The sequence below is a fragment of the Agelaius tricolor genome, unplaced genomic scaffold, assembly GCF_023055355.1.
Source record: "Agelaius tricolor isolate 1412-34295 unplaced genomic scaffold, bAgeTri1.0.p SCAF_97, whole genome shotgun sequence".
NCBI lineage: Eukaryota > Metazoa > Chordata > Aves > Passeriformes > Icteridae > Agelaius > Agelaius tricolor.
The window spans coordinates 172260-185024 of record NW_027269357.1 but is presented as its reverse complement, the minus strand read 5'-3'; the positions used below and the strand labels follow the sequence as shown (position 1 = coordinate 185024).

The 12765-nt window shown below is 48.6% G+C and overlaps 2 protein-coding genes across 4 annotated transcripts; both read left to right on the top strand.

Moving 5' to 3' along the window:
* Positions 1-82: 82 nt before the first annotated feature.
* RAVER1 (ribonucleoprotein, PTB binding 1) lies at positions 83-10190 on the top strand. The gene is made up of 7 exons (XM_071418998.1): positions 83-315; positions 1154-1247; positions 2869-2933; positions 3824-3901; positions 5128-5289; positions 6421-6486; positions 7890-10190. Exons 1-7 carry the CDS (start codon positions 133-135, stop codon positions 8034-8036), a joined length of 795 nt encoding a protein of 264 aa, XP_071275099.1. The 5' UTR covers positions 83-132; the 3' UTR covers positions 8037-10190.
* Positions 10191-10548: 358 nt separating this feature from the next.
* Positions 10549-12219, top strand: FDX2 (ferredoxin 2). 3 transcript variants are annotated; one of them, XM_071419001.1, is made up of 5 exons: positions 10549-10708; positions 10806-10912; positions 11135-11222; positions 11301-11459; positions 11756-12219. In XM_071419001.1, the coding sequence occupies exons 1-4, from the start codon at positions 10593-10595 to the stop codon at positions 11455-11457; spliced, it is 468 nt and encodes a 155-aa protein (XP_071275102.1). In that variant the 5' UTR covers positions 10549-10592; the 3' UTR covers positions 11458-11459; positions 11756-12219. The 3 variants fall into 3 exon arrangements, with proteins under 3 accessions (XP_071275102.1, XP_071275101.1, XP_071275100.1); XM_071419000.1 differs by having other exon boundaries at positions 11648-12219; XM_071418999.1 differs by having other exon boundaries at positions 11301-12219.
* Positions 12220-12765: the final 546 nt, after the last annotated feature.

Genomic DNA, 12765 nt, shown 5'->3' with positions numbered 1-12765 from the left:
TATTCCCCCCTTTTCCCCCTTTATTCCCCCTTTTCCCCCTTTTTTCCCCCTTTTCCCCCTTTTCCCCCTTTTTTCCCCTTTTTCCCCCCTTTTTCCCCTTTTTTCCCCCATTTTTTCCAGGTGCTCCCGGGGATGGGGCCCAGCCCCGTGGGAAGTCCCCGGTCCTGGCCCCGTTCTTGGCCCCGGAGGCGGCGCTGGGACCCCCGGGGACCCCCCCCGGGGCTGGGACCCCTCCCCAAAGCCCCTCCCCAAAGCCCCTCCCCAAGCCCCGCCCCAAAGCCCAGCAGGGAGAGAGCGGAGCCCCCCGCCCCCACGGTGAGCAGCCCCCAGACCCAAAATCCCAGGGTTGGGACCCCCAAAATCTGGGATGGGACCCCCAAAATCCGGGGTGGGACCTGCAATAACAATGGGGTGGACTTCCCCCGCAAATTCTAGGGTGGGACCCCCAAAATTCCAGGGTTGGGACCCCCAAAATCCCAGGGTGGGACCCCCCAAAATCCCAGGGTTGGGACCCCCAAAATTCCAGGGTTGGGACCCCCAAAATCCCAGGGTGGGACCCCCAAAATCCCAGGGTTGGGACCCCCAAAATCCCAGGGGTGGGACCCCCCAAAATCCCAGGGGTGGGACCCCCAAAATATCCAGGGTAGGACCCCCCAAAATCCCGGGGTGGGACCCCCCAAAAATCCGGGATGGGACCCCCAAAATCCCAGGGTTGGGACCCCCAAAAAATCCCCCGGGGTGGGACCCCCAAAAATCCCAGGGTGGGACCCCCCAAAATCCCGGGGGTGGGACCCCCAATAACAATAGGGTGGACTTCCCCCCAAATTCTAGGGTGGGACCCCCAAAATCCCAGGTTTAGACCCCCCAAAATTCCAGGGTTGGGACCCCCAAAGTCCCAGGGTTGGGACCCCCCAAAATCCCGGGGTTGGGACCCCCAAAATATCCGTGGTGGGATCCCCAAAATCTGGGATGGGACCCCCAAATTCTGGGAGCTTCCGGAGCCCCCAGATGCCCCCAAGAATCCCCAAATTCCCCCCAAGATCCCCCCAAAACCCCCCAGGACCCCCTGAACCTCTTTGGGACCCCCCAAAACCCCCCAGGACCCCCCCAAACCCCTCAGGGACCCCCCTGAGCCCCCCAATTTCCTGCCCAGGTCTCTCTCCTGGGGGAGCCCCCCAAAGATTTGAGGATCCCCCTCAATCCCTACCTGAACCTGCAGAGCCTCCTGCCCACGCCCGGCCTGCCCGGTGAGTCACACAAAATTCCCCTTTTTTACCCCAGAAATTTCCCCTTTTTTACCCCAGAAATTTCCCTTTTTTTACCCCAGAAATTTCCCTTTCTTTACCCAGAAATTTCCCTTTTTATTCCAAAAATTTCCCTTTTTATTCCAGAAATTTCCCCTTTTTTCCCCCGAAATTTCCCTTTTTTATTCCCAGAAATTTCCCTTTTTATTCCCCAGACATTTCCCTTTTTATTCCAAAAATTTCCCTTTTTATTCCCCAGACATTTCCCTTTTTATTCCAGAAATTTCCCATTTTATTCCCCAGACATTTCCCTTTTTATTCCAAAAATTTCCCTTTTTATTCCCCAGAAATTTCCCTTTTTATTCCCAGAAATTTCCCTTTTTATTCACAGAAATTCCCTTTTTATTATTCCCCAGAAATTTCCCTTTTTATTCCCTAAATTTCCCTTTTTTTCCCCAGAAATTTCCCTTTTTATTCCCCAGAAATTTCCCTTTTTTTCCCCAGAAATTTCCCTTTCTATTCCAAAAATTTCCCTTTTTTTTCCTCAGAAATTTCCCTTTTTATTCCCAGAAATTCCCTTTTTATTCCCCAGAAATTTCCCTTTCTATTCCAAAAATTTCCCCTTTTTTACCCCAGAAATTTCCCTTTTTTTCCTCAGAAATTTCCCTTTTTTCCCCCAGAAATTTCCCCTTTTATTCCCAGAAATTTCCCTTTTCCCCCAGAAATTTCCCTTTTTTCCCCCATAAATTTCCCCTTTTTTTCCCCCATAAATTTCCCTTTTTTCCCCCATAAATTTCCCTTTTTTTCCCCAGAAATTTCCCTTTTTATTCACAGAAATTCCCTTTTTATTATTCCCAGAAATTTCCTTTTATTCCCCAGAAATTTCCCTTTTATTCCCAGAAATTTCCCTTTTTATTCCCAGAAATTTCCCCTTTTTTCCTCCAGAAATTTCCCTTTTTTTTTCTCAGAAATTTCCCTTTTTTTCCCCAGAAATTTCCCTTTTTCCCCCATAAGTTTCCCCCTTTTTCCCCCCAAATTTCCCTTTTTCCCCATAAATTTCCCTTTTTTTCCCCAGAACTTTCCCTTTTTTCCCCCATAAATTTCCCTTTTTTCCCCATAAATTCCCCTTTTTTCCCCCATAAATTCCCCCTTTTTTTCCCCCATAAATTTCCCTTTTTCCCCCATAAATTTCCCTTTTTTCCCCCATAAATTTCCCTTTTTCCCCCCAGTAATTCCCCTTTTTTCCCCCAAAATTCCCCCTTTTTTTCCCCCATAAATTTCCCTTTTTTCCCCCATAAATTTCCCTTTTTCCCCCATAAATTTCCCTTTTTTCCCCCATAAATTTCCCTTTTTCCCCCATAAATTTCCCTTTTTTCCCCCAGAAATTTCCCTTTTCCCCCAGAAATTTCCCTTTTTTCCCCCATAAATTCCCCCTTTTTTTCCCCCATAAATTTCCCTTTTTTCCCCCATAAATTTCCCTTTTTTCCCCCATAAATTTCCCTTTTTCCCCCATAAATTCCCCTTTTTTCCCCCAAAATCCCCCCTTTTTCCCCCCAAATTTCCCTTTTTTCCCCTTTTTTCTGTGCATTTCTCTCCTTTTGACCAATCCCCGTTGATTTTGCAGCCAAGGGGCTGAGGATGAACCCCGGGGTTTTGGGGCCGCCCGACGCCTTCGCCGTGGATTTCCCGGTCAGGGCAGATTTTGGGTTGGAACCGGGAGGTTTTGGGGAATTTTAAATTGGGGGGAAAAACCCCACATCCCTGCTGGTCCTGGGAATTGGAGAACCTTGGTTTTTCTGGAAAACGACGGGGAAAAAACCCAAAAATCTCAATTTTTAATGGGAATTGGAGGGAAAAATCCCCAAAATCTCAATTATTTTATGGGAATTGGAGGGGAAAAAAAAAAAAACCAAAACTTCAATTTTTTTATGGGAATTGGAGGGAAAAATCCCCAAAACCTCAATTTATTAATGGGAATTGGAGGGGAAAAAAACACGAAAATCTCAATTTTTTTAAATGGGAATAAAACCCCAAAATCTCAGTTTTTAATGGGAATTGAAGAGAAAAAAAACCCCAAAATCTCGATTTTTTTTTTTAATGGGAATTGGAGGGAAAAAAAAGGCCAAACCTTCAATTTTTTTAATGGGAATTGGAGGGAAAAATCCCCAAAACCTCAGTTTTTTAATGGGAATTGGAGGGAAAAAAATCCCCAAAATCTCAGTTTTTAATGGGAATTGGAGGGGAAAAAAACCCCAAAACCTCAATTTATTAATGGGAATTGGAGGGAAAAAAAATCCCAAAATCTCAATTTTTAATGGGAATTGGAGGGAAAAAAACCCCAAAATCTCGATTTTTTAAATGGGAATTGGAGGGAAAAAATACCCAAAATTTCAGTTTTTTATGGGAATTGGAGGGAAAAAAACCCTGAAAATCTCAATTTTTTAAAATGGGAATTGGAGGGGAAAAAAACCCCAAAATTTCAGGTTTTTTATGGGAATTAACCAAAATCCCCCAAACTCCTCGTTTTTCCTGGCAATCCGGGGATCCCCCCCTCTGAACCCCCCGATTTCCCCGCGCAGGATTTGGGGTCCAGGATTTTCCCCCAGCCCCGCGACCCCGGCTCCGTCCTGGGGGGCTTCGGCCACGGCAGGCACAAGGTAAAAAATCTCATTTTTGGGGTGGGAATTGGGGGTTTTGGGGTGGAAATTGGGGTTTTTTTTGGGGTGGAAATTGGGGGTTTTTTTTGGGGTGGAAATTGGGGGGTTTTTTTGCATTTTTTGGGGGTGGAAATTGGGATTTTTTTGGGGTGGAAATTTGGATTTTTTTGGGTGGAAATTGGGGTTTTTTTGCATTTTTTTGGGGTGGAAATTTGGATTTTTTTGGGTGGGAAATCGGGGTTTTTTTGGGTGGAAATTGGGGTTTTTTGGGGTGGAAATTGGGATTTTTTTGGGGTAGAAATTCGGTTTTTTTGCATTTTTTGGGGTGGAAATTTGGATTTTTTTGGGGTGGAAATTTGGATTTTTTTTGGGGTGGAAATTCGGGGTTTTTTTGGGGTGGAAATTGGGGTTTTTTTGGGGTGGAAATTTGGATTTTTTTGGGTGGAAATTGGGGTTTTTTTTGCATTTTTTTGGGGTGGGAATTTGGATTTTTTTGGGTGGAAATTGGGGTTTTTTTTGCATTTTTTTGGGGTGGGAATTTGGATTTTTTGGGGTGGAAATTGGGGGTTTTTTGGGTGGAAATTGGGGGTTTTTGGGGTGGAAATTGGGGTTTTTTGGGGTGGAAATTGGGGTTTTTTTTCATTTTTTTGGGGTGGGAATTGGGGTTTTTTTGGGGTGGAAATTTGGGGTTTTTTTGGGGTGGAAATTGGGGGGTTTTTTTCATTTTTTTTGGGTGGAAATTGGGGGTTTTTTGCATTTTTTTGGGGTGGAAATTGGGGCTTTTTTTGCATTTTTTTGGGGTGGAAATTTGGATTTTTTTGGGTGGAAATTGGGGTTTTTTTGGGGTGGAAATTTGGATTTTTTTGGGTGGAAATTCGGGGGTTTTTTGGGTGGAAATTGGGATTTTTTTGGGGTGGAAATTGGGGTTTTTTTGCTTTTTTTTTTGGGGTGGAAATTTGGATTTTTTTGGGGGTGGAATTGGGGGTTTTTTCTGCATTTTTTGGGGTGGAAATTGGGGTTTTTTTGGGGGTGGAAATTGGGATTTTTTGGGGGTGGAATTTGGTTTTTTTTTCTTTTTTTGGGGTGGAAATTTGGGGTTTTTTTGCATTTTTTTGGGGGTGGAAATTGGGGTTTTTTTGGGGGTGGAAATTGGGGTTTTTTGGGGTGGAAATTCGGGTTTTTTTGCATTTTTTGGGTTTTTTCTCAGCTGCCGTGCTCCCTTGCAGGTCTCCTCCTCCTCCTCCTCCTCCTCCTCCTCCTCCTGCTCCCCCTCCCCGGGGCTGGAGCGGGCGGCTCTGGGCCCCCCCTTTGGCTCAGGCTCCCCCAGGTCCCATTTCAGCAGCGGCCTCCAGGCCGGGCTCCGCCAGAGCCACCCCCGCCCCAGCCAGGTGAGACCGACCCTCCCCAAATGCTGCTGTGCCCTTTGACCCCTGAAATCCCTGAAATTCTGTCAGTGGGCCACTAAAATGCCATCAAAATCCAGCAAAATCCCATAAAAATCCCAAAAAATCCCAGCAAAATGCCAGCAAATCCCATCAAAATCCATCAAAATCCAAAAAAATCCCATCAAAATCCATCAAAATCCCAAAAAATCCCAGCAAAATCCCAGCAAAATCCCAAAAAATCCCAGCAAAATCCATCAAAAACCCAAAAAATTCCCAGCAAAATCCCAAAAAATCCCAGCAAAATCCCATTAAAATCCCATTAAAATCCCATCATCAAAATCCCATCAAATCCCACCAAAATCCCATTAAAATCCCATCATCAAAATCCCATCATCAAAATCCCATTAAAATCCCATCAAATCCCATCAAAATCCATCAAAATCCAAAAAAATCCCAGCAAAATCCATCAAAATCCCATCAAATCCCTTCAGTTTTAATGATGTTCACCCCAGACCTTTTTTCCCTTTAAAATCCCTTAAAAACCTTTCAAAAATCCCCTTAAAATCCCTTAAAACTCCCATAAAAATCCCTTAAAACCCCTTTAAAAATCCCTTAGAAATCCCTTAAAAATCCCTTAAAATTCCTTAAAACTCCCTTAAAATCCCTTAAAAATTCCTTAAAACTCCCTTAAAATCCCTTAAACTCCCTTAAAACTCCCTTAAAACTCCTTAAAACTCCTTAAAAAATCCCTTAAAACTCCCTTAAAACTCCCTTAAAAATCCCTTAAAATCCCTTAAAAATTCCTTAAAACTCCCTTAAAACTCCCTTAAAATCCCTAAAAAAATCCCTTAAAACTCCCTTAAAGATCCCTTAAAACTCCTTTAAAATCCCTTAAAACTCCCTTAAAACTCCCTTAAAAATCCCTTAAAACCCCTTAAAATCCCTTGAGAAATCCCTTAAAAATCCCTTAAAATTCCTTAAAACTCCCTTAAAATTCCTTAAAATCCCTTAAACTCCCCTAAACCCCTTAGGACCCCCTTTTGGGGTGGAAATTTGGGGTTTTTTTGCATTTTTTTGGGGTGGAAATTTGGGGTTTTTTTCCATTTTAACCCTTTCATTCCCTGTTTCCCCCAGGCCGCCTCCATCCCCCCGAGCTCCGACTCCATCCCGGCCTTGGCTGCCCCCGGCTCCCGCCCCAAGGTACCAAAAACCCCCAAAACCGCCCTCCAAAAGCCCCAAAATGGCCCAAAATTCACCCAAAATGACCCGAAATTCACCCGAAATTCACCCGAAATGCCCCGAAATTCACCCAAAATGCCCCGAAATTCACCCAAAATTCACCCGAAATGCCCCGAAATTCACCCAAAATGCCCCAAAATTCACCCGAAATGCCCCGAAATTCACCCAAAATGGCCCCAAGTTACCCGAAATTCACCCGAACAGCCCCAAAATTCACCCAAAATGCCCCGAAATGCCCCGAGATGCCCCGAAATGCCCGGAAATGCCCCAAAATCCCCAAAATTCAACTGAAATGCCCCGAAATGACCCCAAAATGCCCCGAGATGCCCCGAAATGACCGGAAATGACCGGAAATGACCGGAAATGCCCCGAAATCCCCGAAATGCCCCAAAATGCCCCAAAATCCCCAAAATTCACCCGAAATGCCCCGAGATGCCCCAAAATGCCCCAAAATCCCCGAAATGCCCCGAGATGCCCCGAAATTCACCCAAAATGCCCTGAAATGCCCCGAAATGCCCCAAAATCCCTGAAATGCCCTGAAATGCCCCAAAATGCCCCAAAATCCCCGAGATGCCCCGAGATGCCCCAAAATGCCCCGAAATGCCCCAAATCCTTGAAATTCACCCGAAATGGCTCAAAATGCCCCGAAATGCCCTGAAATGACCCCAAAAGGCCCCGAAATTCACCCGAAATGCCCCAAAATGCCCCGAGATGCCCCAAAATCCCCAAAATGCCCGAGATGCCCGAAATGCCCCAAATCTGACCCAAAACGCCCTGAAATGCCCCAAATCTGACCCGAAATGCCCCGAAATGCCCCCAAATCCCCAAAATGCCCCAAAATCCCTGAAATGCCCCAAAATGCCCCAAAATCCCCGAGATGCCCTGAGATGCCCCAAAATGCCCCAAAATGCCCCGAGATGCCCCAAAATCCCCGAAATGCCCCAAAATGCCCCGAAATGCCCCAAAATGCCCCAAATCCCCCCGAAATGGCCCCAAAATGCCCCAAAATGCCCCAAATCCTTGAAATTCACCCAAAATGCCCCGAGATGCCCCAAAATGCCCCCAAATCCCCGAGATGCCCCGAGATGCTCCAAAATGCCCCAAAATCCCCAAAATTCACCCGAAATGCCCCAAAATGCCCCAAAATGCCCCAAATCCCCCCAAGATGCCCGGAAATGCCCCGAAATGCCCCAAAATCCCCAAAATGCCCCAAAATGCCCCAAAATCCCCGAAATGCCCCAAATCTGACCCAAAATGCCCTGAAATGCCCCGAAATGCCCCAAAATGCCCCGAGATGCCCCAAAATGCCCCAAATCCCCCCAAAATTCCCCGAAATGCCCCAAACCGTCCCCGCTGTTTTGCAGCCGGCGCCGGGCCCGCACAAGAGGGGCTCCTCGCAGCTGCTGCCCTCGCCCGAGCCCAGCCCCGAGGGCGCCTACGTGGGCCAGCACTCGCAGGGCCTGGGCGGCCACTACGCCGACTCCTACCTGAAGAGAAAGCGGATATTTTAGTGGGGGAAACACACCCCAAAAACCCCGAAATTAACCCCAAAACAGACCCCAAAAAAAACCCCAAAACAAACCCGGAAAAAAACCCAAAAAAAAACCCAAAAAAACCCCGAAATTAACCCAAAAGAGACCCCGAAACAGACCCCAAAACAGACCCCAAAAAAACCCCAAAACAAACCCGGAAAAAAACCCCAAAAAAAACCCCGAAATTAACCCAAAACAGACCCCAAAACAGACCCCGAACAAACCCCAAAAAGACCCCAAAAAAGACCCCAAACAAACCCCAAAAAAACCCCGAAATTAACCCAAAACAGACCCCGAACAAACCCCAAAACAAACCCCAAACAAACACGGAAAAAAACACAAAAAAAAACCCCAAAACAAACCCCAAAAAAACCCCGAAATTAACCCAAAAGAGACCCCAAAACAGACCCCAAAACAAACCCCAAAAAAACCCCAAAACAAACCCCAAAACAGACCCCAAAAAAATCCCAAAAAAACCCCGAAATTAACCCAAAACAGACCCCGAACAAACCCCAAAACAAACCCCAAAACAAACCCCAAAACAAACCCAGAAAAAAACCCCAAAAAAACCCCAAAACAAACCCCAAAAAAGACCCCAAACAAACCCCAAAACAAACCCTAAAAAAGACCCCAAACAAACCCGGAAACAAACCCCAAACAAACCCCGAAACAAACCCCAAAACAAACACCGAAATTAACCCAAAATAGACCCCAAAAAAGCCCCAAACAAACCCCGAAATTAACCCAAAACAAACCCAAAACAAACCCGGAAAAAACCCCAAAACAAACCCCAAAAATCCCCAAACAAACCCCAAAACAAATCCCAAAAAAACCCAAAACAAATCCCAAAAAAATCCAAAAAAAACCCCGAAACAAACACCGAAACAAAACCCCAAAAAAACCCCAAACAGACCCCCAAACAAACCCAAAACAAACCCAAAACAGACCCCAAACAAATCCCGAAACAAACTCCAAAACAAACCCCAAAAATCCCCAAAAAAACCCAAAACAAACCCCAAACCCGAAAACAAACCCCAAACAAACCCCAAAAAATCCCCACAAAAATCCAAAAAAAAAACTCCAAAAATTTCAAAATAACACCCACCAAAAAACCCAAAAAAATCCCTCAAAAAAAAAAACCAAAAAAAGATTTTTTTTTTAAAAAAAAAAAAAACGAAACCTCAAAAAAAACCCAAAAAACCCACAAAGATAAATTAAAAAAAAAAAAAAACAAACTCAAAAAAAACCCAAAAAAAACCCGTAAAAATAATTTTTTTTTAAAAACAACAAAACCTCAAAAAAAAACCCAAGAAACCACGGAAAGATAAATTATTTTTTTTAAAAAAAAAAACAAAACCTCAAAAAAAAAAACCCCAAAATCTATAAACCCTGCCCAAACCCCGCCTTGGTTTTTGCTTTATTTTCGTCACAATTTTATTTCTCTTTTTTATTTTATTTTATTTTAATCCCCTTTTTTTGGGGTTTCTTTGGGGTTTTTTTTGGGGGGTTTCTGTTTTTAAGCGATTTTAAGATTTTCAACGCCTCCTTGAAGGATTTGGGGAGAATCCCCTAAATTTTTTTGGGGTTTGTTTGGTTTTTTTCTGCCTCCCCCTCCCCAGAGCAGCCCCTGGAGCCCCCAAAAACGCTCCCTGCCTTAACTGCTGCTTTTGGGGTGGGGTCCCCAAAATTCCAGGCCTTTTTTGGGGGCCATTCCCACTTTTTCCCAGTCTTGGGGTTTTTCCCCCGTTTTGGGGTTGGTTTTGGGGTGGGGTCTCCCCATTTTTTTGGGGGGGTTTCCCCCATTTTTTGGGGTCCAATTCCTCTCTTTAAACATTTCACTGGGTGCATTTTTTCGCTGTTTATTTTTTTGTGTGTTTCCCCCTTTTTTTAACAACTGGACCCGCTGCCGTTTTACGCTTCTTTTTTGGGGTAAAATCGGCCTTTTTACTTTAACGCTGTTTGTGGTTTTTTAATCTACCAAATCTTCCTCCTTTCTCCTTTGTTTTTTGGGGGCATTTCCCCGGATTTGATTTTTTTCCCTGTTTTTACCGTCTAGTTTTGCTGTAAGGGGGGGTTTGGGGGGGGCTGTGTCCCCCTCACCCCTCACCCCCCCAAAATAAAGTTCTATTTATATTTCTGCTCCCCGCCCTTCTTTCTTTGTTATTTCCGTCTCATTTCGTTATTTCTGCCGTGCCCTCGTTTCGGGGGGAGCCTCTTGCGCCCCCTCCCCATTTTGGGCCGGTCCTGTGCCCCCAAACTGGGGCAGGGACCCCCAAAAAATCCCCCCCCAGACCCCAAAAACTCCCAAAAAATCAGCAAGTACCGGCCCAAAACACCGCCCTCCCCCATCAGAGTGGCCTCCTCCTCGTCTCTGACCCCCAAACTTCCCCTGGACCCCCAAAATTTCCCGATTTTCCCCCAAAATTTCCAAATTTCGCCCCAAATCCGCGGCCGGGCCTCAGGACCCAGGGCAGGCCCCGCCCCCTCACCGCTCCGCCCTCCCGGGTCACGTGGGGCGGTCACGTGGCGCCCAACATGGCGGCGCCCATGGCGGCGGCGAGCGGCGCTTCCGTGACGCGGCGGCTGCTCCGGGGCGTCTCCCGCAGCCTCAGCAGCGGCGGGGCCGCGGCCGAGGAGCCCGAGGCCGCCGTGTGGGTACCGGGAACGCCCTCCCGGGGCGGCGGCGCCCGAACGGAGCCGGGTCCCGGTGCTGAGCGCGGTGTCGTGTGTCCCCCCCCCTTTCCGTAGGGTTAACGTCGTCTTCGTGGACCGGGAGGGGCGGCAGGTGCCGGTGCGCGGCAGAGTCGGTGACAACGTGCTGCACCTGGCGCAGCGGCACGGGCTGGAGCTGGAGGGTCGGGACCGGGACCGGGAACGGGACGGGGGCGGGACCGGGGCTGGGAACGGGGCTGGGGGGAGCGCGCTTGGGGCTCCGGGAGGCTCCCGGTACTGACCGAGGGGTCCCGCGGCGGTTCCGGTGCTGCTGGGAGGGTGTCGGTGCTAGCGGGGCGGTCCCGGTGCTCCCGGGGCGGTCCCGGTGCCGTCTCGGTGCTCACCGGGCCGTCCCCCTCCCGCAGGTGCCTGCGAGGCCTCGCTGGCCTGCTCCACCTGCCACGTTTACATCAGCGAGCCGCACCTGGCGCGGCTCCCGGCGCCGGACGAGCGGTAAGGACCCCCCGGTACCCCCCCGGTACCCCCCGGTACCCCCCGGTAGCCCCGTTACCGTGTCCGTGCTCCGTGCAGGGAGGAGGACCTGCTGGACCAGGCGCCGCTGCTGCAGGAGAACTCGCGGCTCGGCTGCCAGCTCCGGCTGAGCCCCGCGCTGGAGGGGGCGCGCATCGCCCTGCCCCGCCTCACCCGCAACTTCTACGTGGACGGGCACGTCCCCAAACCGCACTGAGCCTGGAACCCCGGGGGAGCCCCGAAACAGCGGGGGAACCCCAAAAAACCAGCGGGGGGAACCCCAAAAATACCGGGGGAACCCCAAAACCCCACTGAGCCCAAAAACCCCGGGGGGAATCCCAAAAACAGCGGGGGAGCCCCAAAACCCCACTGACCCCAAACCCTACTGATCCCAAACCGCACTGAGCCCGGAAACACCGGGGGGACCCGAAAACAGCGGGGGTAACCCCAAAAACACCGGGGGAACCCCAAAACCCACTGACCCCAAACCCCACTGATCCCAAACCGCACTGAGCCCGGAAACCCGGGGGGACCCGAAAACAGCGGGGGTAACCCCAAAAACACCGGGGGAACCCCAAAACCCACTGACCCCAAACCCCACTGACCCCGGTGGGCACATCCCCAAGCCCCACTGACCCCCGGGGGGACCCCAAAAACCCCGAGGGGGAACCCCAAAAACCCCGAGGGGGAACCCCAAAACCCCCGCTGACCCCAAACCCCGCTGACCCCAAAAACCGCGGGGGGAACCCCAAAAACCCTGGGGGGAATCCCTAAAACCCCACTGACCCCAAACCCCGCTGACCCCGAGGGACATTCCCGAACCCCAGGGGCACCCCTGAAACCCCTGACCCCGATCCCAAAAATCCCCTGACCCCGAGCCCCCCCTACCCGAGGAGGGAACCCCCGAACCCCCCCCCGGGACCCCCCCCCCCAGAAATAAATAAATTAATAAATAAATAAATTAATTAATTCCCCCTCATCCAAGGCCACCCTCGCATTTGGGGACACGGCCCCAGAGTGTCCCCAAGGGGGGGGGGGTCCAGTCCCGGAGGGTGAAGGGGGGGGTTCCGGGTTTGAGATAACGAGCGTCGGCTCAATCATTAATTAATTGCTAATTGGGCTCATTTGGGTGCTGCTTTGGAGGGCTTGGGGAGGAAGGACCGGGGGGGGATGGGGGGACAAGGGGCGGGGCTTGGGGACAAGGAGGCGGCGACCCCCGCGAGCGCGGGATCGTTCATTGATCGATTATTGATCGATTATTGATCGATTATTGACCGTTCATTGATCGATTATTGATCGTTCATTGATCGATTATTGATCAATTATTGACCGTTCATTGATCCTTCATTGATCGAATATTGATGCTTCATTGATCGATTATTGATCGATTACTGACCGTTCATTGATCCTTCATTGATCGATTATTTACCGTTCATTGATCGTTCATTGATCATTCATTGATCGTTCATTGATCGTTCACTGACCATTCATTGATTGATTATTGACCGTTCATTGATCGTTCATT